Source organism: Thalassophryne amazonica, chromosome 5, assembly GCF_902500255.1.
Source record: "Thalassophryne amazonica chromosome 5, fThaAma1.1, whole genome shotgun sequence".
NCBI classification, from domain to species: domain Eukaryota; kingdom Metazoa; phylum Chordata; class Actinopteri; order Batrachoidiformes; family Batrachoididae; genus Thalassophryne; species Thalassophryne amazonica.
In genome coordinates this window covers 128099342-128126928 of record NC_047107.1, presented here as the reverse complement: position 1 = coordinate 128126928, position 27587 = coordinate 128099342, and the positions used below count along the sequence as shown (strand labels likewise).

At 40.5% G+C, this 27587-nt stretch overlaps 1 protein-coding gene across 1 annotated transcript in view; it reads left to right on the top strand.

Annotated features, from left to right (window-relative positions):
* Nucleotides 1–25678, top strand: part of snx2 (sorting nexin 2) — a 36511-nt gene extending 10833 nt beyond the window's left edge. The window contains 10 exon segments of the mRNA XM_034169621.1: nt 156–285; nt 3317–3392; nt 7484–7597; nt 7985–8078; nt 14865–15070; nt 16148–16291; nt 20166–20177; nt 21535–21615; nt 22202–22273; nt 22425–25678. Coding sequence (XP_034025512.1) covers nt 156–285; nt 3317–3392; nt 7484–7597; nt 7985–8078; nt 14865–15070; nt 16148–16291; nt 20166–20177; nt 21535–21615; nt 22202–22273; nt 22425–22475 — 980 coding nt within the window. The 3' untranslated portion in view covers nt 22476–25678.
* Nucleotides 25679–27587: the final 1909 nt, after the last annotated feature.

Below are 27587 nucleotides of genomic sequence, written 5' to 3'. Positions count from 1 at the left end.
AAAGGAGATCAGGAGAGTTTAAAATGGGACGTGCACGTTGGTATGTTGGAGTCCCGGAGCAGGACTCGGGACCGCCGAGTCCCTCTGATGGGGTTTGTCGACATTTACGAGTCTTCTGTTTGCGGAAACGATCACCGCTATCTCAGTCAGATGAGATTCCCGAACATGTGGTACGGATTTGGTGACGTGTGAATTTGGTTCTTCAGGAATGACGAAGGTGAAGGTGGGGAAGGAGGACCAGTCGTCTAACGAGTTTGTGGAAAAGAGGCGGTCGGCGCTGGAACGGTGAGTCCTGAAGACCACAGACTTCCTGCTCCCTTTAAAATGTTTCTGCTGACAGCAGCAAACGTGAGACAATCGTTCTGTTTTACATCCGTGTTTTTTGTGGTCCTTCACCCTCCGTTTGATAACTTTTGCGTTACGCCTCAGGTTTTGACCCTAAATCTGAACCAGGATCTGCTCTGATGGTCGTGACTGCGGATGTGTGTGACGTTCTACCACAAATCCAAAAATATTCTCTGGCTTGGCTCAGCCATGTGTTACAAAGTTACTGTACAGACTGCGACAAACAGTTTCATATTTGAGTCCCCATGGACTATGATGTTTGCAGATGACATTGTGATCTGTAGTGAGAGTAGAGAGCAAGTTGAGTCTAGTCTGGAGAAGTGGAGATATGCTTTGGAGAGAAGGGGAATGAAAGTCAGTAGAAGCAAGACTGAGTACATGTGTGTGAATGAGAGGGAGCCCAGTGGAATAGTGCAGTTACAAGGAGTAGAAGTGGTGAAAGTAGATGAGTTTAAATATTTGGGGTCAACTGTTCAAAGTAATGGAGAGTGTGGTAGAGAGGTGAAGAAGAGAGTGCAGGCAGGGTGGAGTGGGTGGAGAAAGGTGGCAGGAGTGATTTGTGACCGAAGAATATCAGCAAGAGTGAAGGGGAAAATTTACAAGACAGTAGTGAGACCAGCTATGTTGTATGGTTTAGAGACAGTGGCACTAACAAAAAGACAGGAGGCAGAGCTAGAGGTGGCAGAGCTGAAGATGTTGAGATTCTCTTTGGGAGTGACAAGAATGGACAAGATTAGGAATGAACATATCAGAGGGACAGCTCAGGTGGGACGGTTTGGAGACAAAGTCAGAGAGGCGAGATTGAGATGGTTTGGACATGTGCAGAGGAGGACCCAGGGTATATAGGGAGAAGGATGTTGAGGATGGAGCCACCAGGCAGGAGGAGAAGAGGGAGGCCAAAGAGGAGGTTCATGGATGTGCTGAGTGACGACATGCAGGTGGTGGTGGTGGTGACAGAGGAAGATACAGAGGACAGGGTGAGATGCAAACGATTGATCTGCTGTGGCGACCTCTAACGGGAACAGCCGAAAGACGAAGAAGATTTGATTAATAAAGAAGTTGTCCATGAGGTCGAGGGACACAAATGTCAGCTGGTTTTGTCTGTCAGAACGTCTTATTTTCACCAAAAGTTAACTTCTCACATGAATAAACAGTCCAGACCGCAGCTTTTGTCGCCATCTAGTTGATGATGTGAGCATTTCAAGGCTTCTGCACATTTTCTACTTGAAACCCAAAATTCAATTAAAAAAAAAAAAAGCATTTATAAATGTCAGAAAAGTATGATTTTTTTTTTATTTTTTTTTTTTATTTTTTTGGGACCTCCCAGTATTAATGCATAAAAATATAGCAGTTTCCGGTTCTTCAGTTTTAAGATACTGAAGTTTGCCTCCTGACCAGCACAACGTATCGTAGTTATGAAAAAGTTGACTGATTAATTTGTTTGTTTGGTCCAAAAAACTGTGGAAAATGGTGATCAGAAAAAATAATAAAATCACCAGAATACGAGTATATTCACATTTTACAAACTGAAATCAGAGAATTTAGATTTTTTAATGACTTCAAATGATTAATTGGTTATCAAAACAGTAGCCAACCAAATTTTATAGTCGATTAATAACCAATGAATTGTTGCAACTCTTGCTTCCATCATGCATCATGGGATTGCCCAAAACATTAATTTTTTTGTAGATTTATAAGATGAAACATTCTTTTGGTTCATCCAGAATCCTAAATGTTTCCCGATCTACGTTGGGAATTTTGTTGAAACTAATTAATAAAAGAAAGATGAAAAAAAAACCCACTTCAGTTGAGTTCACTGGACTGTGAAAAATCCTAAAGCTCTTTTTAAAATTTGTATTATTTTTTAAAATTATTATTTTTTTAAATTTTGTAGTTTCATCTTCAGAGCTAAATGTGGTAAATGTGGACCCCCCCCCCCCCCACACACACACACTCTGAGCCTCACATGTTGCTCGTTTTTGCTGGATTAGGTTTAAAGTTGTCCCTGCAGATTATTTACATTTTCATGTGAATTGTTGCTGAATTTGCTTCACAAGTCAAAATGAGAATCAGTAATACTTTGTAGTGTGAATAAAGTTCCATCACATCTCCAAGTTACCAGGTTCTTTATTTAAAATAAATGTATATATTCACATTTTATCCTGTTCCAGATCACAGTGCAAAATGATAATTTGGTGAGATTTATAAACCTGCATTAAGAATCATAATAATTATTAAAATTTAGATTTGACAGTAAACATCATAACATAATATCTTAAAAAAAAAAAAAAATTTTTAGTCCCAAAAAATTGATGGTTTAAAAAAATCAGTGACATGAACTGGAAGGTTCTTGCTGAAAATGGGTAACTTAAAAAAAAGTAAATAATAATACCAGCGCCTTTATTTACTTTTTCTTAATGATTGTTTTTTGCGCCGGCGCCTCAGACCACTGCGGCGGTTCCAACCCTCACAATCGGTAACAAGTCTTGGTTTGTAAAATTGATCATTTGTGATGAATTCATTAACACTAATCTGTAACTGATGATGTCGAACAGGAAACGTGTCATAAAGCCCGACTGTGTGCAAACCGCCACTCTGCGTGGTTGGGTTTGCGGCGTGACGGCGCCAAGCCTCTTCAGACCTTTAGAGGCCAAAGGTCAAACCACAGATACTGCACGCATCATTATCACGTGCACATTGGCGCTGGGGCGAGTGGTCGGGGCTGACATTCTGCTGGCCTTTAGTTGTGGCAGATGATTGACAGGAAGGTCACACGGCTGATGGAGCTCAGAGCTGCAGAACTCCACGCTGATGAGCCGTTGCACAAACCGGCACTCAGCTAATGAGGGCTAAAGTCGCGAGTTTCACGCTGTCTTTTTTTTTTTTTTTTTTTGTCTTCAAACTGCTTGAGTCTTCAGAATGAAGCTTCTCGACTCCGGGTCCCGAAGTTTGATTTGTGTTTGTGGTTCAGGTACCTGATGAGGACAGTGAAGCATCCCGTCCTGCTGAAGGATCCAGACGTGCTGCAGTTCCTGGAGAGCTCCGAGGTAAACAAACAAACAAACGCATTTGCCACAAACACGTCCTCAAATTGCCAAGTGCTTGCTCACAGGGGGTCATTTTGACCGTTGGGGTTTTACATAATTATTGTATGGCCTTGCCTTACAATATAAAGCGCCTTGGGGCAACTGTTTGTTGTGATTTGGCGCTATATAAATAAAATTGATTGATTGATTGAAATGTCATTAAATTGACCAGTAGGGGCACCAGAGAGCATTTACAGACAAAGGAGATGAAACAGCCGAAAGTATTGGTTTGATGGATTCATCATAAGTGTGAGTGGGCGGAGCTCCGACTGGAGTCTCGGCAAGGAACGTTTGAGGTCACACAGGAAGTCAAATTCAAATCTCAAGTTGTTTACGGAGACGGTGTTTGGAACAGGATGGTGAGAAATAAAACTATACCAAAAAAATATTCCATCCACGTTTCCACGACAACACTGAAGATCCGTAAATGGTTCTGATTGATCAGCAGTTCTTTGTTTGTTTAGCTGGATTACAAACAAACAAACAAAAAATAGATTTTCATGGAAGTTGTTCGGTTTTTGTTTGTGTCAAAGAGGAACTCGTTGCATTTTGGAATGGATCTGGATCCAAGAGCAGATCCTGGATGTATTTATTGATTGATTGTTTGATTGATTGGACTTAAAATGTATTTATTTATTTATTTATTTATTTTTATAAGATTTTTCATGAACTGTTCAGGGGGGAAAAAACCCTTCAATGATTCTTTTTGAATTGAATTCCGGCACAGTTACGGTGATAAATCCTCGGATTCGGTCTGGTTCCGGATCAAGGTTCTGATCCAGTCTAACAAAACACCTTTTCATAGGAGGCCAAGCTTGATTCCAAACACATTCCTGGTCAGAATTTGCAGCAAATTCAAAGAACAAAATATAAAATAAACTCATCAACAAGTTCAGATTTTCCAGTTTTATAAAATTGGCGGATTTAATAACATGACTAAAATTATGAAATGATGACGAAACAAACGTCCTTATTTGGGTTTCTGTGGTTTTGCTTCAGGTCACCACAGCGGATCTGGCACACATCCAAATCCACACATTCTATGAGAATGGGGGAGACGGGCGGCATAGAACTGGTGACCTTCTTAATCAGACTAACCAAACCAATAACTATTCATATACTGAAACCAAAAATGAAAATAAAAAATGGACAAAAAGTGACATTTATTGTCACAATTTTGATGAATTTACAGCAAGTCATCAGGTGATGAACATGTGACGTGACCGAACCCGTTACCTCATAAATCTTGCATTTCTCACACTTTCTGAATTGTAGAAACTAAACTTAAGAAGAGTTGGCGACGTGTTTGCGATGTACGTGCATCTCGAACCTGTCGCCAACTCTTCTTAAGTTTTTGAACACAAAAATTCCAGCTATGCCTTGCGACTCACAAGGAAATTGCGAACCCCCTCTCCCTGCAAACGTTTCGCAAATTTTGAAAATTCCTTTGCGAATTTATTTTGCAATGTGTCATGGCTCTTGTGGAGGTCAGAGGTCAAATCCGGCCTCACCTGTGGTGGGTGTAATGTTTTCTGCTTCTGGGAAACACTTCAGGTTTTCTGTCTTAGTTTTTTTGTTTTGTTTTTTTTCCAACTGGCTGCGGAGTCTCCTGATGAGGTCAAACGCCTGCTGGCGGTGATGTCCCGCCTCAGGGTTTAAAGGCCCACAGCGTGTTTGTCTGCTTTATTGTTCAATCAAACTAAATCCTGTGTAATGTTTGATCAGGACAGCTGAAACTAATCCGCCTCCTTCCTCACCTCTGCCATCGCCGCCCACCTGGACGGCGTTCAAATTGCGTTGGGAACAGTCCGGGGAGTCTTTGACTCCAGAATAAATGGCCTCATGTCACTGAGGTAACAGCTGAATCGCTCGGACGCCTGATGGAGTGTGGCGGTCTGTCCCGCCCGCTTAATGAAACACAACCAGAGGGGGGCGGGGCCGAACGGCCGGGAGCGAGTTGCGAGTGAAAGCTATTTTTTTGTTCTCGGCCTCCACTCATTTACCCCGGTCCTGGCCACGCGGGGGCCCCGGGGACCTGGCTGACCCCCGGCTGCCGCCGCCGATAAATGAGACATATTGGGGGGGCAAATCAGTTCCTCCGTCAGAGGGGAAAACGCTGCACATCCGGGGAAAAGTAAACTTTTTCGAAATGAAGAAAAATGAGCCTATTTTGCGTCGGACAGTCGGGAGCGCCGCGCCGCGTTCTGAGCTGGTTTTTACGTCAGTTAATGTTTCTGTGCAAACGTAAAGTGTCTCTTCGTTAAATGGTATTCCAGTGAAAACGTGGACAACATTCCAATCACAGGCAGAGCGTTTAGAGAGCAGAGGAACGGGGGGGGGGGGGTCCCCTCTGAGGATAAACTACAGCTAGCATCACAGCGATAATTAAAGAGAGGGAGCTAAAAGTAGAAAATGTGTAAAAACAAAGAAGAAAATGAGAAAAATATCCAGAAATAATGAATGAAGAAGACAGGATGGAAATAAAACAGAAGACAAATTACAAAATGCCTCATTAGAGTGCAGACGTCTGCCAAGAAACGCTGAAGCTGTAGGCAAGCTAAGCGTAGCATACAGTGCTAATTTTATCTGCATACGCTCGTGAAATCTTAAGTAGTGGTTCTTAAAACCACAGCTGCAGTGCTACGCTAGTAAAACAGCTAACCGGCTAGCAGCTCACCTGCTGAACAGAAATTAGTCAAACGATTTGTTGGGATGATCTAATTTGACAAGCTAAACATTGGCTAGCCAAGATAGCTGGCTTAGCTAGGCATTGATTCGAACAAGCTAAGTTTGCTAGCATGACTTTATGGCGCAAAAGGTCTGACACTAAGAAAAAAAATTCACCCCAGTCCAGTTGTTATGGAGCAGGAAACTGTCTGTAGAGACTAAAACCCTTTTTTTTTTTTTTTTGGTTCCAGGCTGTAAATATGATTATCACATATTACAACAAAAATCTGCCCTATACTCCTAAACCAGCCCTCATGAGATACAAGAAAAAATAGGGCTGATAAATCGCACACTTTTCCTATCAATTTTACTGCCCTGGAACCTGTGGCAATAAAATCAGGGCTGTTAAAAAAAAAAAAAAAAAAAAAAAAAAGACATTGAAAATACCAGGTTTTGTATCGCCCCGCTTTTCATCCAATCTTGAGCCACCATTTCTCGGCTCCACCAAGGACACACCCCCATTTTGTGTTACCCTGGTGACAAGTGCAGGATCCTGATACAGGATCCAGATCATTTCATTCAACCAAGACGTCTGATCAAGGTGAGAGAGATTTAGCCTCCTGAGCAGGGAGAATTCTACGTATTGACGTTGAGACATCAAGAAGTCAGTGAAGAGGACACTCGTGACTTTATAGAGAGACATAAGAGCAAGAACACCACCACATATCTCCATGATTTACCTGAGTTATTCATTCGACATGATTCATGTGTATGATTATTGTTCTTTATTTTTGTATATGTGATAAATATCTTATCTCGCGTCTGCTGATGTATCACACCTTGCATCATGCCCCAGTGTACACTCCTTCGGACTCGGGCTCATACAGATATATTGGACACGTGATAAGGTGTACTTAATTTCTGCTCTAAATTTGGGCATTTTAACATGGACTTCTCTGTAAACCTGCTGGCTGTTGGAGGCAGCCTCAAGTGGCCAGTCAAGGAACTGCAACTTTTTCTTCTCCCAGGTGGAGCTTCGTCTGAGACCATTGAAGCTTACCGCTTGATAGCTATGCAACGTGTGGCACTAACGCGGTCTTCTTGGACCACTTTACATCTGTTACGTCAAAGGTCGGGGCTCGTACAATAAGACAGGGCTTGTGATTGGCTGCTGTAGCTGTGTTGTTGGCACGTGAGGTGTGAAGAATCGCTTCAAACAGGTACATGTCCTGAACTCAAACCGTTTGCACAAACATGAACGTGTGAACGCAGCATGATAGCAGGAAAGTAAAAGTCAAGAAGTCAAACGGGAAAAAAGGTGGAAAAAAGTTTGACCAGATTCCTCCTCTTTGTTTTTATTTTTATTGCTTTGTTTTGTTTTGCAGTTGCCGCGGGCCGTTAGCACGCAGGCGCTGAGCAGCGCGGGGATTCTGCGGATGGTCAACAAGGCCGCTGACGCCGTCAACAAGATGACCATCAAGATGAACGAGTCTGACGCTGTGAGTAAAGGAAGGGGAGAGGAGAGGAGGCAAGGAGAGATCAAGGAATGAAGATGTAGGAAAGATGGAACTGAAGAAAGAAAATACGTTTTTCTGAATTTCACACTTTTGATTCAAATTAAAACTTTCTTGATGTAAAGAAGGAAAAGTGAGGTTTTTTTTAATGGAGAAGGATGGAACAAGGAAAGGAAGGTAGTTTGGAGAGAGGAAAGAACCGAGGAGGAAAAACAAACACTGAAAATATTCCAGAAAGAAAAGGAAGACAGGAAGTGAGGTAGAAATAAAGCAAAGAATCGGAAGATGTAGAAGGGAAGTGAGGAGATGAAGACAGAGGGAGGAAGCAAAGGAGGCACTAACGCGGCGCTGCTCTCTGTGTGTTTCTGTCAGTGGTTTGAGGAGAAACAGCAGCATTTTGAGAATCTGGACATCCAGCTGAGGAAACTTCACGCCAGCGTGGAGTCTCTGGTGTGTCACAGGAAAGGTAAAGAGTGCTCACGCCACACAAGCTAATGAAGCCGCCTGTGGGATTCCTACTTCATGATCTTCTTCTCTTTCATCTTTAAAGTGGCACAAATCACCCAAAATTGTAGATTTGTTCCCGTAATTATTGGGAATTGCAAGCAGATATCTGCGTCTGTCTGAGACTCGTCAGTCGCGATTATAGGGACTAATACCGTGTTTCCAGAGCGAGATAAGATGTGTTTCTGTTGGATGATGTCCTTAGGAGTTCTGCCAATTGCTGCGGTCACTCATGATGACATCACAGTATGCAGTTGTTCTCCTTACGCAGATTGTCCAAAATGTAACTGCGATGACCAATAAGAATGAGTCTTATCCAGCATCGCAAAAAGGCGACATGGTTTTTCATATCTGTCACAATAATTGCGACAGGCCACCGCAACGGATATTGACTAAAATTTCCACTTTAGGATATCACTGGATTTCCGGGTTGGTGCGTCCTGCTAATTATACCAGATACTATGTCAACATGGCGTATTTGACGCTAACCACAAACGGCGCCAACTGTGGTTAACGACAGCAGTTAGCGTTACAGTTGACAGTTTACAGCATGTGGTTAGTGTCAGCCACAGTTAAGCCGGTGTCACACAGGATGATCACAGGACGTGTTGTGGCGTCTGCTTTCAATTCATCGTGGTCACATTAGCGTGCAACGCGATACAAGATGATAATGATGTTTTAACAGCAAACAGGGATATCAGCTTTCGTTTTTCACAGTTGAAGTAACCTGAAACGTCAGACTGTAGGTTGGGTCTTGGATTTGTGGACATTTCAAACAACTGACGGCTGAGTTGGACAACAGGAACATTCTGACAAAGAACTTCCAAAAGTGCACTTGAATGTCTTCTGATTGCTTGTGGAAAAAAATTGAGCTTCGCTGAAACGGCGAAAGATCTGAGGTTTTGAACATTTCCAAAATTCAACGACTGAACCTGAACTTGCGGATACGCGTTTCGGAAGACTTTTATCATAGCACACATCTTAAACTGTACATTCTGGCGACATTTTTTGTTTTGGGGGTCGCACCGTGTCCCACCAGCTTTTTGCTTCAATACCTCTCATCTTTAGCCCAATGCGACATGTCGACGAAAGTGTAGTCGGCGTGCGTGCTGACCCGGCCCAAACCCAGACACATGGTAGCTTCCAGAAGACAATCTCTAACAGACACTATAGTTTTTGTTGCCAAAACAAAAACTTGATGTTCTTTGAAGACAGAACAGGAGGTCAGAATTCTTGTTGTGGTCTTGGACTTGGTTTGGGTTCCTGTCTAGTCTTAAGAACATTAAGAGATGTTCAGACTTCATGTAGAAAACCATTATGTTACGAAGTTAGGGAGTGTTTTGTTTCCACCCCGTCCGCCCGTAAACTTTTCTTTTCCAAACGACAACAAAAGAAGGTGTCGTCTGGTTGAAACTGTTTTTTGGTGTTGTATTGAGGGACGGTGGAGGAAGGTTCCTTTTGAAAATGGGGGTTGATACACCATAAAACCAACCCTAAAACAGAAATCTTTACACATACAAATAGATCGTAGACCATTCTTAAAACACCTGTCTTTCATTTTCCAGACTTAATCATCACCTTGACTATAAAACCGTAACGTACGAGCGGGTGTATGCTGCACTTTGTGTTGCTTTTGTTGTTTTTAGTCACATCGCAGGTCTCAGGATATAACCCACTAAAAAAATCAGAAGGTTCACATCGACTCAGTTCTTGATCTCGAGAATATTTCAAGGTCTGGTTTAGGGTTGGGTATCGAGAAACGGTTCCTTTCGGGTATCATTAAGAAATGATTCGATCCACCGACATCAATAACCTTTTTACTTAACGATTCCCTTATCGGTCCTTCAGAGTGGCCGTTGTTTTGGGGGTTGTTTGTCAGGAAAATTACAATTTCTGTACATTGATTACAGACCCTGCAGCGGGTCTGTAATCAACTTTTCTGCAGCGCGGCTTTGCTTTGAACCTTGAACCAATCGAAGCAGTGATTCGCAGATCGAAGCAGTGCTTCGATCATTGCTTCGTTGATTAATTTATTTATTTCGTTTTCCCCCGCTAAAACCCTAAAGAGCATAATGCTGTGAGTATTATTTACCTTTTTTTATGTTAAACCAACCTGTTATGATCTTCTGTAAAAGTTGATAGATGTATTTTATAACAAAAACGGGACCGATGCTAACACATTAGCATGTCTATGGCACTTTCAATGTTAAAATTAGCATTAGCAGCTGTCAAACATTTGTTGTCATAAAAGAGTCAAATGTATTACAAATTGTAGTATTTTAAAATTTATTTTTATTTATATATTAATAATAATAGCAAGCACAACAATAATAGTAATAATAACTAATCTAATGATTATAGACAATTTTAGAGAAAGAGACAAAAAGAACCTGAATAAAAACACAACAGAAAAAAATATAAAATCAACTAACAATGAACATACATAAATAAATAAATACATACATATACTCAACAAAAATATAAATGCAACACTTTTGGTTTTGCTCCCATTTTGTATGAGATGAACTCAAAGATCTAAAACTTTTTCCACATATACAATATCACCATTTCTCTCAAATATTGTTCACAAACCAGTCTGAATCTGTGATAGTGAGCACTTCTCCTTTGTTGAGATAATCCATCCCACCTCACAGGTGTGCCATATCAAGATGCTGATTAGACACCATGATTAGTGCACAGGTGTGCCTTAGACTGCCCACAATAAAAGGCCACTCTGAATAGCGCCAAATCACAACAAACAGTTGCCCCAAGGCGCTTTATATTTTAAGGCAAAAGCCATACAATAATTACAGAAAAACCCCAACGGTCAAAACGACCCCCTGTGAGCAAGCACTTGGCGACAGTGGGAAGGAAAAACTCCCTTTTAACAGGAAGAAACCTCCAGCAGAACCCAGTCTGCTGGGACTGGTTGGGGCTGAGGGAGAGAACCAGGAAAAAGACATGCTGTGGAGGGGAGCAGAGATCAATCACTAATGATTAAATGCAGAGTGGTACATACAGAGCAAAAAGAGAAAGAAACACTCAGTGCATCATGGGAACCCCCCAGCAGTCTAAGTCTATAGCAGCATAACTAAGGGATGGTTCAGGGTCACCTGATCCAGCTCTAACTATAAGCTTTAGCAAAAAGGAAAGTTTTAAGCCTAATCTTAAAAGTAGAGAGGGTGTCTGTCTCCCTGATCCGAATTGGGAGCTGGTTCCAGAGGAGAGGAGCCTGAAAGCTGAAGGCTCTGCCTCCCATTCTACTCTTACAAACCCTAGGAAATACAAGTAAGCCTGCAGTCTGAGAGCGAAGCGCTCTATTGGGGTGATATGGGATTATGAGGTCCCTAAGATAAGATGGGACCTGATTATTCAAAACCTTATAAGTAAGAAGAAGAATTTTAAATTCTATTCTAGAATTAACAGGAAGCCAGTGAAGAGAGGCCAATATGGGTGAAATATGCTCTCTCCTTCTAGTCCCCGTCAGTACTCTAGCTGCAGCATTTTGAATTAACTGAAGGCTTTTCAGGGAACTTTTAGGACAACCTGATAATAATGAATTACAGTAGTCCAGCCTAGAGGAAATAAATGCATGAATTAGTTTTTCAGCATCACTCTGAGACAAGACCTTTCTAATTTGAGAGATATTGCGCAAATGCAAAAAAGCAGTCCTACATATTTGCTTAATATGTGCATTTTAAGGACATATCCTGATCAAAAATGACTCCAAGATTTCTCACAGTATTACTAGAGGTCAGGGTAATGCCATCCAGAGTAAGGATCTGGTTAGACACCATGTTTCTAAGATTTGTGGGGCCAAGTACAATAACTTCAGTTTTATCTGAGTTTAAAAGCAGGAAATTAGAGGTCATCCATGTCTTTATGTCTGAAAGACATTCCTGCAGTTTAACTAATTGGTGTGTGTCCTCTGGCTTCATGGATAGATAAAGCTGGGTATCATCTGCATAACAATGAACATTTAAGCAGTGCTTTCTAATAATACTGCCTAAGGGAAGCATGTATAAAGTGAATAAAATTGGTCCTAGCACAGAACCTTGTGGAACTCCATAATTAACCTTAGTCTGTGAAGAAGACTCCCCATTTACATGAACAAATTGTAATCTATTAGATAAATATGATTCAAACCACCGCAGTGCCTTTAATACCTATGGCATGCTCTAATCTCTGTAATAAAATTTTGTGGTCAACAGTTTCAAAAGCAGCACTGAGGTCTAACAGGACAAGCACAGAGATGAGTCCACTGTCTGAGGCCATAAGAAGATCATTTGTAACCTTCACTAATGCTGTTTCTGTACTATGATGAATTCTAAAACCTGACTGAAACTCTTCAAATAGACCATTCCTCTGCAGATGATCAGTTAGCTGTTTTACAACTACCCTTTCAAGAATTTTTGAGAGAAAAGGAAGGTTGGACATTGGCCTATAATTAGCTAAGATAGCTGGGTCAGGTGATGGCTTTTTAAGTAATGGTTTAATTACTGCCACCTTAAAAGCCTTTGGTACATAGCCAACTAATAAAGATAGATTGATCATATTTAAGATCGAAGCATTAATTAATGGTAGGGCTTCCTTGAGCAGCCTGGTAAGAATGGGGTCTAATAGACATGTTGATGGTTTGGAGGAAGTAACTAATGAAAATAACTCAGACAGAACAGTCGGAGAGAAAGAGTCTAACCAAATACCAGCATTACTGAAAGCAGCCGAACATAAAGATATGTCTTTGGGATGGTTATGAGTAATTTTTTCTCTAATAGTTAAAATTTTATTAGCAAAGAAAGTCATGAAGTCATTACTAGTTAAAGTTAAAGGAATACTCGGCTCAATAGAGCTCTGACTCTTTGTCAGCCTGGCTACAGTGCTGAAAAGAAACCTGGGGTTGTTCTTATTTTCTTCAATAGGTGATGAGTAGTAAGATGTCCTAGCTTTACAGAGGGCTTTTTTATAGAGCAACAGACTCTTTTTCCAGGCTAAGTGAAGATCTTCTAAATTAGTGAGATGCCATTTCCTCTCCAACTTACGGGTTATCTGCTTTAAGCTGCGAGTTTGAGAGTTATACCACAGAGTCAGGCACTTCTGATTTAAGGCTCTCTTTTTCAGAGGAACTACAGCATCCAAAGTTGTGCTCAATGAGGATGTAAAACTATTGACGAGATAATCTATCTCACTCACAGAGTTTAGGTAGCTACTCTGCACTGTGTTGGTATATGGCATTGGAGAACATAACAAAGAAGGAATCATATCCTTAAACCTAGTTACAGCACTTTCCGAAAGACATCTACTGTAATGAAACTTATTCCCCACTGCTGGGTAGTCCATCAGAGTAAATGTAAATGTTATTAAGAAATGATCAGACAGAAGGGGGTTTTCAGGGAATACTGTTAAGTCTTCAATTTCCATACCATAAGTCAGAACAAGATCTAAAGTATGGTTAAAGTGGTGGGTGGACTCATTTACATTTTGAGCGAAGCTAACTGAGTCTAATAATAGATTAAATGCAGTGTTGAGGCTGTCATTCTCAGCATCTATGTGGATGTTAAAATCGCCCACTATAATTATCTGAGCTAAGCACTAAGTCAGACAAAAGGTCTGAAAATTCACAGAGAAACTCACAGTAACGACCAGGTGGACACTAGATAATAACAAATAAAACTGGTTTTTGGGACTTCCAATTTGGATGGACAAGACTAAGAGTCAAGCTTTCAAATGAATTAAAGCTCTGTCTGGGTTTTTGATTAATTAATAAGCTGGAGTGGAAGATTGCTGCTAATCTTCCCCCTCGGCCTGTGCTACGAGCGTTCTGACAGTTAGTGTGACTCGGGGGTGTTGACTCATTTAAACTTGTAGCAGGGATTCTCAAGCCGGTCCTGTGTTTCCTGTGAACACCTAGTGACTCTTACACCTCCACTTCATCCCTGTTTTATTTACGTTTAATGAGTTTGTTTTGGTCAAACCATATTTTCAATCTGTTAATTTCTTCACTGATTTCCTCCAGAACTATCTGCCAAGATAGAAAACTACTGCATCCTCGTAAGAGCAGAATACTACTGGAATACATTTGAATAAGGAAAGTTTGGTTGCTTTTTTTTCTCACTTAGTGGATGCTGCACTCACTGCAGTTTATCGTCTGGAATACAAGTAGTCCCCGATTGCATTTCAGAGCTTCTAGAATTCAAACATTTTCGTGCGGGTGGTGTTGGGGGTAATTTTGGGTTTCAGCTTTTTTTGTTTTTCACCACTTTCATCTCTGAATATGTGAAATCGTGAGTCACTTTTGTGCGGATTAAAGTTACTAACTGGGACTCCTGTCTTGTTGGGAGAAAGAAACAAGAATCGTCCTCCGTTCTGTTCACACAGCTCCAAACACTGCGCAGCTCTCTGGCGAGTCAAGTTAGAACGATAGAATCCAGTCTGAATTAATAACTTCAAAGTGAAACACCGTTTTGTTTATTTTTATTTATGTCCAGAGATCAAGGATACAGTGACTAATTTCATATTTATTTACTTTAAGACTCAATGAAATACATAGAAAACATGTAAAGCCTACTTTTAGTACAAAGTTCACAAGAGGTATTGATAAGGGAATCGATAAGGAATCAGATGCATAAGCAGAATCGATAATGGCATCGATATCGATAAAATCTTATCAATACCCATCCCTAGTCTGGTTGCTGGTTTTGGTTTTATTGTGAAGCACGCTGGATGTACGTAACACTCTGTGTCTCTGTAGAGCTCTCAGTGAACACGGCGCTGTTCGCCAAGTCGGCGGCCATGTTGGGGAACAGCGAGGACCACACGGCTCTGTCCCGCGCGCTGTCACAGCTGGCCGAGGTGGAGGAGAAGATCGACCAGCTCCACCAGGACCAGGCCAACGCCGACTTTTACCTCTTCTCTGAACTGCTGGGTGACTACGTTCGCCTCATCACAGCCGTCAAGGTAGGAGGCGTCTCGACGCGTCTCCTCCGAGCTTCAGTCCAGCCGGAATTCGTCCGAACAGTTGTCCTGAACTCGCACAGTTTCCATCAGCCAGTCACAACCTTTAAACAAAAACGACCTGAAGTCCTGTTCACACTTTCAGGGACACACTTCCTGGAAGGCCACAGTTTGTAATGTTCTCCATAACTTGGAAAACCTCAGAGCATCCGGGAGTGTGTCTGATGAACCCGGGTGTTCTGTCAGTGTGCCACGGTTTTCTTTTAACCATGGCAGGATTTTCAACTGCTTAAAAAAATGTAGATATTTTTTTCTTGTCAGACATTAACAAATTTTGATAAACTTGTTCCTCATAGTACCTGCCGTGACATCATCGGGAGGACCTTTATTTTCTGGAAGCACCAAGGTTGTGCTGAACATGAGCTACTGGTGTGTTCAAACAGTACAATTCCAGAATTTACAGAGCGTGACTTTCCAGGATTCAGCTCCATTAAAGTGAGAACAGCTTCAGTGAGTCTGTTTTGCACTTCCTGATATGATAAACCTCCAAATTCAAATTTTCAGATTCCCATCCTCACTTCTCCAAAGCAGGGATTCTCAAGCTGGTCCTCAAGGACCCCTGAACCTGCGCATTTTCCATCTCCCTGCTCTGCCACAAGATGATTTGCTCATTCTGTTAGGAGTTGATTGGTTGTGCACCTGAATTAGCAAATCAGCCTGTGGCAGAGCAGCGAGATGGAAAATGTGCAGATTCAGGGGTCCTTGAGGACCGGCTTGAGAACCCCTGCTCCAAAGTATCCATCTACGTGCTGGCGAGTTCATTCCGCAACAGTGAAGTACCTGTTTGCTGGATCGCGTCCAAAGACGCGCACCGTGTGTCTGAAATGTTGTGTCGGGCTCAAAGTTCCAGAGTAAATAGGCTGGAACCAGTTAGTGGTTTAAAAACACAACATCAACAGATGTGTTGCCCCGCCCACCTACAGCTGTGCGCGCCACACTTGTGGTGCTAATCTTTAATGTGACTGTAGTAGCAGTGCCGTGCGTTTCCTGGATACTGCATGTGTGTGTGTGTGTTTTCAGGGCGTGTTTGATCACCGCGTGAAGACGTGGCAGAAGTGGCAGGACAGTCAGATCCTCCTGCAGAAGAAACGAGAAGCTGAAGCTAAACTCCAGTGCACCAACAAACCCGACAAACTGCAGCAGGCCAAAGACGAGATCAAAGAGGTACGACCGGCACGCCAAGAGGAGCTGCGGCACTCGCTAGCACACAGTCCGCCGCCAGAAGCCCGCTTTGCAGCGTTACAGTGTTTCCTGGCCGTGTGATCATTTATGTGCAGAGGTGAAGCAACATTAACCTCCACCAAAACATACCCGGGTATAATCTGTCCTAGCCTAGATTATACCCGGGTATGTTTTGGTCTAGGTCAGATTATACTGGATGTCTCCAGTCCAGATTATTCCTGTAACATAAGGCTGTGTTTCATTGTCAAAATTATTTATTTTTTAATAATTAAAAGAAGTTGCCGCCTAGGTAGATTATGAAAACATTTTAAGATAAATAACACCATAGGGTTCTGAACCCAGAGGATAAAACAGGCTCACTGTAACCGTGGGTGTATTCTAGGCTTCTCCACTTTATACTTTAGCCTGAGCTGTTTTGTAGCAACTGACGAGTCGAAAAATAAAACGGTCACGTGACTCGTGGTGCCATCTTGGGTTCAAAATAGCGTTCGCTGTTAATCTGTCTGCATGTAAATCCAGCTATTTGTTTTATTTATTTGCTGAAAATGCCGGTGTCGCCGACCGAACGATCCCCCCCTAAAAATCAGTCCGCCCTGCCTTCACTGCGCATGCGTCATTAGCTGCGGTTCACCAGTTATCACCTTATTTCTCCTTCAAACTGCCTCCAGTCATCATCTGTCTCAGCAACAGATATCTGAAGCTTCTGTACAACAGTCATATCCACATGAATTCAGCATTATTTCATCATAAAAGACGGAGGAAGCGATCAGAGCGCCGCAGCTACATGAGCTGCTAGCTGATGCGTTCACTGCACGTCATTTCAAAGTGTCACCGAGTTTTGCCTCATTTCTGCTTAAAACAGAACCAGAATGACACATGCACAGTGGGCGGAACAATTTTTAGGGGTGGACCGTTCGATCCGCAACACTGGGTTGCTGTGCGTTTGGCTGCACAAATAGACACAACAAGGGCTTCAAGATGTACAGATTCCCTTCAGATCCGAACAGAAGAAAAATTTGGGAAAATAAAGTCAGCCATGTGGGATGGAAGCCGACATCACTGATAGGTCCAGTCTAGGCTGGCAGAATTGAGACTTTTGTTTTTACCCGAGGCCAAAACATGGGCATCAGGTATTGTCTGTCTGTCTGTGCTCACCATAACTTCAGTCCTGTTACTGCCTGAGTCTTCAAATTCACAGGGGACATTCTTGGAACACAGACCTTGGACAAGTTCAAAGACGGTTAACCTTGACCTATTTTAAGAGGTCAAAGGTCGCATTCTTTTACACACTCTTTCATTGATCACATGATCATACGCCAGAGGCTATTTTAACATTGCGTTTATCACCACAGTAGGTTTATTGGCAAGCTGTAGCAGAGGTAACAGTAACCACTGTTGATGCTAACTGCACATGTCGTAGGCAGCCTGCTGGAGTAACCATTATCCGTGAGGGTAACCGTGGTTAGCACCATCCACAGTTTCTTTGTTAAAGCACTTCAGTAGTCTAATGCACCACATAGACTAAACAAAGTCTGATACACATGGCGGTAAACTTGTAAAAAATGCAAATTTGCTGTGAAACTTCATGTATGTGGCACCTGATCATAAAATACAATATTCAAATATTTAAAATATTGATACAAATTCCACACAGGTACAAACAAACAATGTGTGTTGATTAAAAGCGGCTTGTGCGTTGTTTCTACTTTATTTCATGCTAGCTGCTGGTTTTAAACATCCACATTGTTAAATAATCTTCATGAGGCTCCGACGTGTCATTTTGCCCCGAGGCTCGTGCGGCTCTGCTCGCTAAACCCTCGCTTGGGAATCCTGCTGATGTTCAGGATAAACCGCGTGCACCTTCACGCTTTCTGCTTCTGACATGTGAGCACTTTTTTTTTTTTTTTTAAACGTGTATAATTTTTTTTCTTTCTTTCTTTTTGTGGACAAACGAGAGCAGCAGAGAGCAGAAAAGTAGTTTATTGGGAGCTGTCAGGCCGGCGCCGCGGTCGGGGGTCTGTATTAGAGAGGCTGAGCTGTCAGGGTTTGGGGGTTTTGGGAGGAGCGTGGGGGAGTTTTTGGGAGGAGTGGGTGAGGCTGTCAGCCGCTGCGGCTCACAGTAGAGTTACAACCAACATTTATTTGGAGCCGACAGCAGTTTTGTTGTTCTGTCAGTGTTTAGCTTCACGTCTTGACAACAGAAAACACACAGAAAAAAACCCTTCATGCCACTTGAGCGAATAAAAAAAGATTTTAATGTTCATCAACTGGCGTCTCATTTGGACGCAGGTCTGCAACATTTTGGGTGTTGAAGGATCCATTTTAAAATGATGCTCAGTTATTTACACTTAAAATGAAATTCCTATTTGAGAAAACAAACAAAAAAAAAAATCCCCCCCCAACACACACACACACACACACAGCTAAAAACCCTCCTTTGCTTCTAAGGATTCACTTAATTTTGTTTTGTTTTTGTTTTTTATTTTTCATAAAAGAAATGGGAATGGGAATAGAAATAGTTAAATGTGGTGCATTCAACAGGATAAAGAATCACAGGAATTTACACCACAAATATCCATTAAGATTCTGTATTGTTGGCGGTAAAACTGAAGCAGATTATAATTTCATTCCTTTTTCAGTTTTCCAGAATGTAAAATTTTTTCTCATAAAAGTTTGAACTGTTCTCAGGACAGACGGATTCAGTTTGAAATCAAGACAAAATTGTATAAATTCAACTTGTTCACATATTTAACTCTTTAGATGGGTAGCGGTGAAGGTAGTGTGGTAGCTAGCTCATCTAGGACGGCGCAAAAATTCATATTTAATTTCACTTTATGACCGATCATGGGCTTTAGAGCAGTTTAAAAAATTCAACAGTAATGTTTACATGGTAACAAGAAAACAGTTTATAGACATTAAACTTTTGAAATACACACAAAATGACAGATTTAAGCATGCGGCTTCACTGTAACGTGCGCTAATCTGGTCTTGACTATCAGACACGATGAATCTCATGAGTCTGTGATTCTCCTTAAGAGATGTCATCTGTTTGTTTGTAGGGTGATTCTATGGTAACGGAATTACTACATTAAAAATGTGCTGCGATTGTAATTCCGTTACCATAGAATCGCCTTGTAACGAGATACTAAAGCACAGACTAGAATAAAAAGCATTGATCTGGGGGCAGAGCCAAGATGTAAAATTTTTTTTTTTAATATGAAGTGGGTTATTTTGAAGTAGAATTTAAAAAAAAAAACCTTTTGTTTTTGTAAACTGACAGCTGCAATAATGGCAAGAAATTTAGATCATTTTTTAAACATAAATGTTAAAAAAAAAAAAAATTCAGACGTAAACATGAGTGTATGTGCGTTATGTCATAAAGTGGTTTTCTTTGATCTCTTTAATTCAGACCAGTTCAGTAGTAACAATAATAATAAAAATTTAGATCAACTGTCAAATCAAAGCTTTTTGCTCCTATTATTAAAGTGTGCTGCCCCCTGTAGGCAGCAGACCATCACAGCAACAGTCTGGAATAAATCTGAGATTGCGTCAATATTTTCTTAAACATTTTATCAAAATAAAATCATAAAGTATAAGTTAATTAAAGTGAATCAACTTTGATTTTTCACAAAGGTGGTGAATTTATTTCAAATTCAAAATAAAATTGTTAATAAAATATAGACTTCAGAGAAGCAAAAATGTTCAAATTAAAACTGTTTTGGTTTTAAGTGTTAATTCTCTTTCTTTGGTCCTCATTGGTCACTTCATGTCTCTGATTCTGCTTCTATGATTTTGAAGAAGAATATTTTTTCCAGCTGCTTAAATTGTGTTTTCCCGACACGCTTCCCTTCAACAGGAGATCGAGGAGGTAAAACCACCCGTCCGCCCGCTCGCTCGCCCCGACATCAGCATGTTTCTGTTGCATCATTGTAGCATTCAGCATCTTCATTTCATGGTTTTTGTTTGTTTGTTTTGTGTCCAGAGTCACAGGAAATAGTTTGAGTTTTCATCTGATTCTCTGAAACAACACAAAGACATTTAGTTTTTTTCCCATGATGATGAGAATAAAAGTTTTATCATAATTTAACATCATTTCCACAAACTCTTTCATGTGACGAGCTGTTTGTGAAGCCAAACAATTTTTTCCCATCGCATCAACATGCTAGTTTAATTTTTTTAATTTTCTTTAATTCCATGAGGACTTTCTATCATGAGCTAATTACACTAATTAAAACCTAGTTTGTTTTTCTTCTGTAAATACACTTAGTTTACTCATAATAAAAAAGATGAATTAAAATCTTTGGCTGCAGTTAACAATTACAAGTTTTATGTAACAACTAAAAATAATCAAAACCATTAAATGATGAAGTATTTGGGGAAAAAATGTGTCTTTTTATCAAAAAGCAGCTGATATTGTTTTATTCTGTCTCAAGTGTGAAGATTTTTTTTTTTTTTTAATTTGGAGTAAAATTGCTTAAACAACTTCAGACATGTTTTTAAAGTGTTTTAAAATGCTCCTTTATCAAAGATTGCAATATTTTAGACACTTTAGACTCTGTTTTAAACCAGATTAACAGGTTTAAGTTAAATGGTAGATTTTATTTGACCGTATGATATTTCTCATCCTGTTTGAACTGGTTTCAAACCGCTCTAAACCAGAAGAACTCCTGTTTTAAATATGATATAGTGAATAAATAAAGTCCAGATGAACTAAACTGGTTTATTTTGGGAGTTTGGATGATTTACTTTTTTGTTTTGTTTTTAAGAGAGAACATTTGAAGCTGTCTCACTGTCTTTTATCAAATTGTTAAAACCATTGTAAAAAAGAAAAAAGACTGCGTAATCAATAAAATTTAATTATTGTTGGAGTAAAATAGTCTTCAGATTTTATTTTTGGTCTTCACAGTAGTTAAAAATGGTCAAGCTGAAATTTGTTTTCAGTTATTTGAGTAGATACACATCTAAAATGAGTAAATCTTTCAAATTAAAAGTTTTTGTTTGCCATTTGATTTGAGTGTGCTGTGAATATTTTTGGGTTTTGGTAGGGGGTGGGGTGGGGGGGTCACATTTGATGACCTCACCCTGAACTCTCAGAAACGATTGTCACTGTTGGGATATTTCATAAACAGTTTAATCTAAAAAGTAACCGACAGATTAACCATTCGCAACCATAACGAGTGCAAAAAGATTTTAGTTAACTTCAGAAAAACATGTTTGTGTTTCAGCTGGAGGGAAAAGTCCAACAAGGAGAACGAGACTTTGAGCAAATCTCCAAAACCATCCGCAAAGAAGTCGGCAGGTTCGAGGTGAGAACATGAACGAATGAACACATGATTCTATTTATTATTTTTTGTATTATTTATTTTTTAAGGTTTAATTTATTAACTGAATATGTAATAAAAATAAAGTTGTGAATCATTTTGTTTGTAATTGATAAATTCCAGTGATCACATGAATCAATAAGTTAAGTGGTCAGAGACCATGAGTGATTCGTGAGGTTTTAGTGAACTCCTGTGCAAATTTATGACCCACATTTCTACATTTTTATGTTTTACTGTTTTTTTTTGTTGTGTTTTTTTTTTTTATCGTGATGGGTATAAGAACAAAATTACGTTGAAACCTCCCCCCCGACGAACTACAAAATTAGCTGCAGCAAAACCAAACTAGCCAAAACCTGAAATGGTCCAAAACTGGCTGTAATTTGGAACTTGAAGTTCTGGTCACATTTTTTAATTTTTGTCTAATTTGACCACAAATATTAATTTATTAATTAGTGGAGTGCATAAAATAATAAAGCAGTGATTTAGTGGAATATGATTCCTGTTTTTATGAGATGATGATGACGCCGCTGTGCACAGACAAGTGAATGTTGTAAAATATGTTTTTAAACAGAACGAGAGAGTGAAGGACTTTAAAAACATCATCATCAAATACCTGGAGTCCCTCGTTCAGACACAACAGCAGGTACGTTATTGTTATTATTAGACTGGTTTTAACATTTTAATGTTCAATTAATTGTGCTTAGAAGTATTGATTACATTTTTTTTAATAATTTCAAAATTAAATCTGTAAAAAAAAAAAAAAAAAAAAGTCTAACATTTCCTCCTCTCCCCAGCTGATAAAATATTGGGAGGCCTTTTTACCCGAGGCCAAGGCCATCTCATAAAGACCACATCCACCACGACGGGCTCCGGCCAGATTACCCACAATGCACCTGTCCTCCTGTTTACACTGAGAAGAGAGGGGGCGAATCAGCAAAAAAAGGAAAAAAAAAACAAAAAACAAAAAGCTGTTTTTGTGGTGATTCTGTTTCTGAACTTCGTGTTGCGTTCAAGTCCGCTAAGAATAAAACCGAGCTTTTCCTAATTTTTACAAACCCCACAATGACAAAAAACAACAAACAAAACCAGACTCACAACTTAGCGTTCTTGTCATGCTTACTGTCGACGGTACGCTAACGTCAGCGATACGCGAGACCTTTGCCATCTCCGTCCCCAGATCCACCAACAGGCCTTCCGAAAACCCACAGCCAACATTATCACGTAGGACGGTCATATTTGAGCTAACATTCACCGGTGTAGGCTCTGCTAGCCATTCCCGCCACCACCACGTTAATGCACCAATAAATGCCACCTGCACTGACAGTCAATGTGAAGCTTTAAAATCCAACCGTTTATTGAATCTATTTAAAGTCAAGTTGTTCGAACCAAGAAAGCACTTCAGTACCTCCACCACGTGATGGCACTCTAGCGCTGACATCGTTTGAGTCCGTGTGACTTCAGGTCCAGGTTCACATTAACGTGGGTGTGATGGCAGCAATATCAAAGACCGTCAGAGCAAACGGAGACCTGGTCTTCAGAGGTCGAATCAGAAGTCTCTTTTTCCCACATCTCAGAAAAAGTAAAATATTTGCTGACGGAATCTAAAGTTTGTGTTAGTTTGTATCTGTGACATATATATATATATATAAAAAAAAAAATCTATGTGACCTTTTAAATGTTGCAACATGTTTTTTGTTTGTTTTCTTGCCTGTATCTTGAGCGCTAACTGAGCTAGCACTTACACAAAAACTAAAACCGTCCAAATCTACGAAATGTAAGGTCAAATGATCACTTGGACATGAGGGTTCAGTTATTTAATTGTTGCAATTGTTTTGTTTTTAAATACGCCTGGTGGGCAGAGCTTAGTGAAATCATTGACGTAATTGTTTTTGCTTCGATAACTAGAACAAAGACATGCAACGTAAATATTGAGGTAGCAGAGTTACGTTTCACCAAAGTAAAGATTTGACCTTTGACCCAGACCTTTCACAGTGACCTTCAGAATTAAAGCCTTTTCTTTTTCCCATACCAGTTCATTATTATAAAAATCCCCGTAATTCTAGACAAGGGTCTCACACGTGCCTTCTAGCAAGCTCTAGCCTAGATGTCGCTGAGTTTTTCTCTATTCCATTCTACCGATGTGATCGTAGAAACGACAGACTGATGCCGTGGCAGCTTGTTTGTCACGAGGGTCTTGGTGGCTTCCTTCACTCGGTTTTTGAGGTCAGCCTGCTCGAGTCACATGAATCAAACCGTCACACTCCTTACGTGTCCTTATGATTAAATGAACTCGGAGAAAAATGCTACATGTAAAATCTTTTCCAGGAAGCGTTGGCGGAATAGCGAGGCAGTGGCTCGGTTTCGGTCTCTCTATTAGTTTGATGGAGTTTTAATTTGCTTACTCGTTCACTAAAATGACCTCATCGGCGTCTGAATATTTATGGACTCTTTTTGGCGCAACTTTTAGTCATGTGGTAACAGATTCTGACACTCTGATTGGAAGCAGAGTTTATTAGTCTCCGCCCTCTTCGTTGTGTTAGCAGTTCCGTCTTTCCATTTTTTAATTTTAAATTTTTGTGTGTGTGTGTGTGTGTGTGTGTGTGTGTGGCGGTAAACCGCCTGACTGTACGACCAGCTGTGGCGTTGTTTCAGGACGAGTTGACGTGTTGAGTCGCGTCACTGACTACGCCCTCTCAGGTGTTGCTGTATGATCGTCAGTGAAGGCAACACTTTCCCCTTCCGAACTCTTTGGACCAATGAGGTTGCACAATGCAGTTTAGAAGTCTCCGTGCTGGGCGGCGTCTTGTTTGTCCGGGCACTATGATGCATACATGTCTGTGAAGGACACCATCGTGGAACCAAACACAAGCTCCGGTTTGGGTTCCTCACTCAAAACCAACAAAATACCATGCACATCTCACCTTTGACCCTTGACCTTATATTAGCCACAACTGCATGCTGGAGGTCATCTGATGTCTGCATACTTCTGACTGGTTGAACAAATCTGATAAGTAGCTGTGAATGGTGGATAAGCAGGTGGGTAACCGCTAACCAGTTGGGGGGGCAAAAACAAGACGTACGGTTGCCTGTGGTTATGATCAGATGGGAGGAGTGGTTCTGATCTGGGTGTTTGGTGTTCAGCCTGGCTGAGTTCTGCTTCATGAAACCCAACCAGAAAACGAAGTCTGTGTTGGACGCCAGCTTTGTCTTGATACCACAGCGCCACCGTCTGGTAAACTCATGTAACAGACTAGAAGAGCACTCAGAAAACCCTGAGCGCAGACCAGCGCTGATTGTCAGAGCTGGAAGTCCAGATAAAAAGGCGACTGCATAGAAATAAAAACAATCCAGGATCCACATCTGCTGCTGGAACTTTTTTCTTTGATCCCAGAGGGACCCGTCTGGCAAACGGGTGTCGTCCTGACAAAAATAAAACTGGGCCAAAAACTTTAATTTCCTTAAGAGTGAACACTATGTCCAGCCGGTCCTGCAGGGGGCGCTGTTTCTTCAGTGAATTGATTTCAACCAGTTTGATGAAGGTGAGTCAGACTGAATTAGTTTCACAGCTGCATGCGTGCTCAACGGCAACGTTTTATTTTGAAGTAAAACGCCTTCACGGTGGAAGAGGTTAATATTTGTCCGGTAAATTACATCAGGCGATGACTTTTATTTTGAAGGGCTGTACCAAAAGACGCTTCCGTTATTAATTGTTCCATAATTATCACTGATGTAATTTCTGTCTCATTTATTGATAAAAATCGGGAATCTGTTGGAGAAGCTGTGATGTCACAAAATGTCTCTCACAATAAAACTGGACTTTTTAAAATCACTGTTAATCCAAAACACTGTAATATGACATTGTACCCCCCCTCCCCCGCCCGATTTTATTTAATTTGTTGCCTAATGATGTGCAATGTTTGAGATTTTTTTATCTTTTTTTTTCTGTGAATGAACAAATGCTTTTTCTGATCAGATTTTTTGTTTTTTATTTTTGATGTAACATTCCTGCAGATGTTTGACTTTAATTCAAATAAAATAATGTATCTCAGCTCTGGTTGTTTCTTATTTATAGAAATGTAATTATTCTTATGGAAAGTGATGTTTTTTTTTCTCCATATATTATTCCTGCTCCACTGCTGTCATGTGCAGGTTTTTAAATTTTAATAAATTAAATTATGCACACTGAGGCTCATCTGTTAGTTTTTGGCTCAAACATTACAATTTGTTCATGTAAATGGGGAATCTTCTTCACAGACTAAAGTTAATTATGGAGTTCCACAAAGTTCTGTGTTAGGACCAATTTTATTCACTTTATACATGCTTCCCTTAGGCAGTATTATTAGACGGTATTGCTTAAATTTTCATTGTTACACAGATGATACCCAGCTTTATCTATCCATGAAGCCAGAGGACACACACCAATTAGTTAAACTGCAGGATTGTCTTACAGACATAAAGACATGGATGACCTCTAATTTCCTGCTTTTAAACTCAGATAAAACTGAAGTTATTGTACTTGGCCCCACAAATCTTAGAAACATGGTGTCTAACCAGATCCTTACTCTGGATGGCATTACCCTGACCTCTAGTAATACTGTGAGAAATCTTGGAGTCATTTTTGATCAGGATATGTCATTCAAAGCGCATATTAAATATGTAGGACTGCTTTTTTGCATTTACGCAATATCTCTAAAATCAGAAAGGTCTTGTCTCAGAGTGATGCTGAAAAACTAATTCATGCATTTATTTCCTCTAGGCTGGACTATTGTAATTCATTATTATCAGGTTGTCCTAAAAGTTCCCTAAAAAGCCTTCAGTTAATTCAAAATGCTGCAGCTAGAGTACTGACGGGGACTAGAAGGAGAGAGCATATCTCACCCATATTGGCCTCTTCATTGGCTTCCTGTTAATTCTAGAATAGAATTTAAAATTCTTCTTACTTATAAGGTTTTGAATAATCAGGTCCCATCTTATCTTAGGGACCTCGTAGTACCATATCACCCCAATAGAGCGCTTCGCTCTCAGACTGCAGGCTTACTTGTAGTTCCTAGGGTTTGTAAGAGTAGAATGGGAGGCAGAGCCTTCAGCTTTCAGGCTCCTCTCCTGTGGAACCAGCTCCCAATTCAGATCAGGGAGACAGACACCCTCTCTACTTTTAAGATTAGGCTTAAAACTTTCCTTTTTGCTAAAGCTTATAGTTAGGGCTGGATCAGGTGACCCTGGACCATCCCTTAGTTATGCTGCTATAGACTTAGACTGCTGGGGGGTTCCCATGATGCACTGTTTCTTTCTCTTTTTGCTCTGTATGCACCACTCTGCATTTAATCATTAGTGATCGATCTCTGCTCCCCTCCACAGCATGTCTTTTTCCTGGTTCTCTCCCTCAGCCCCAACCAGTCCCAGCAGAAGACTGCCCCTCCCTGAGCCTGGTTCTGCTGGAGGTTTCTTCCTGTTAAAAGGGAGTTTTTCCTTCCCACTGTAGCCAAGTGCTTGCTCACAGGGGGTCGTTTTGACTGTTGGGGTTTTACATAATTATTGTATGGCCTTGCCTTACAATATAAAGCGCCTTGGGGCAACTGTTTGTTGTGATTTGGCGCTATATAAAAAATTGATTGATTGATTGAAACATTTTGAGTTTCTTGCAGCCTTTATGATGGATTTGAACATTTATGCCCCTGAATTTCAAGCTCAGTTGTTTTTAAGTGTTATTTTTTACAGTGCCCCCCCCCCCCCCCCAAACTAGTATTCCCTTCCAGATAACATTTTTTAATCAAGGGTTATGATTTTATTACAATATAATTATTATTGCTGCGTTGCAACATCATTTCCTGTTATTTTGCACTTTACATTTTTTTAAAATGTATCCATTATGCTGCTGAAAACGGCATGATAATGCTAATTTTAAAGGTGGATCAATTTGAGCTGCATTTCTCTAAGTATTATTATTATTATTATAG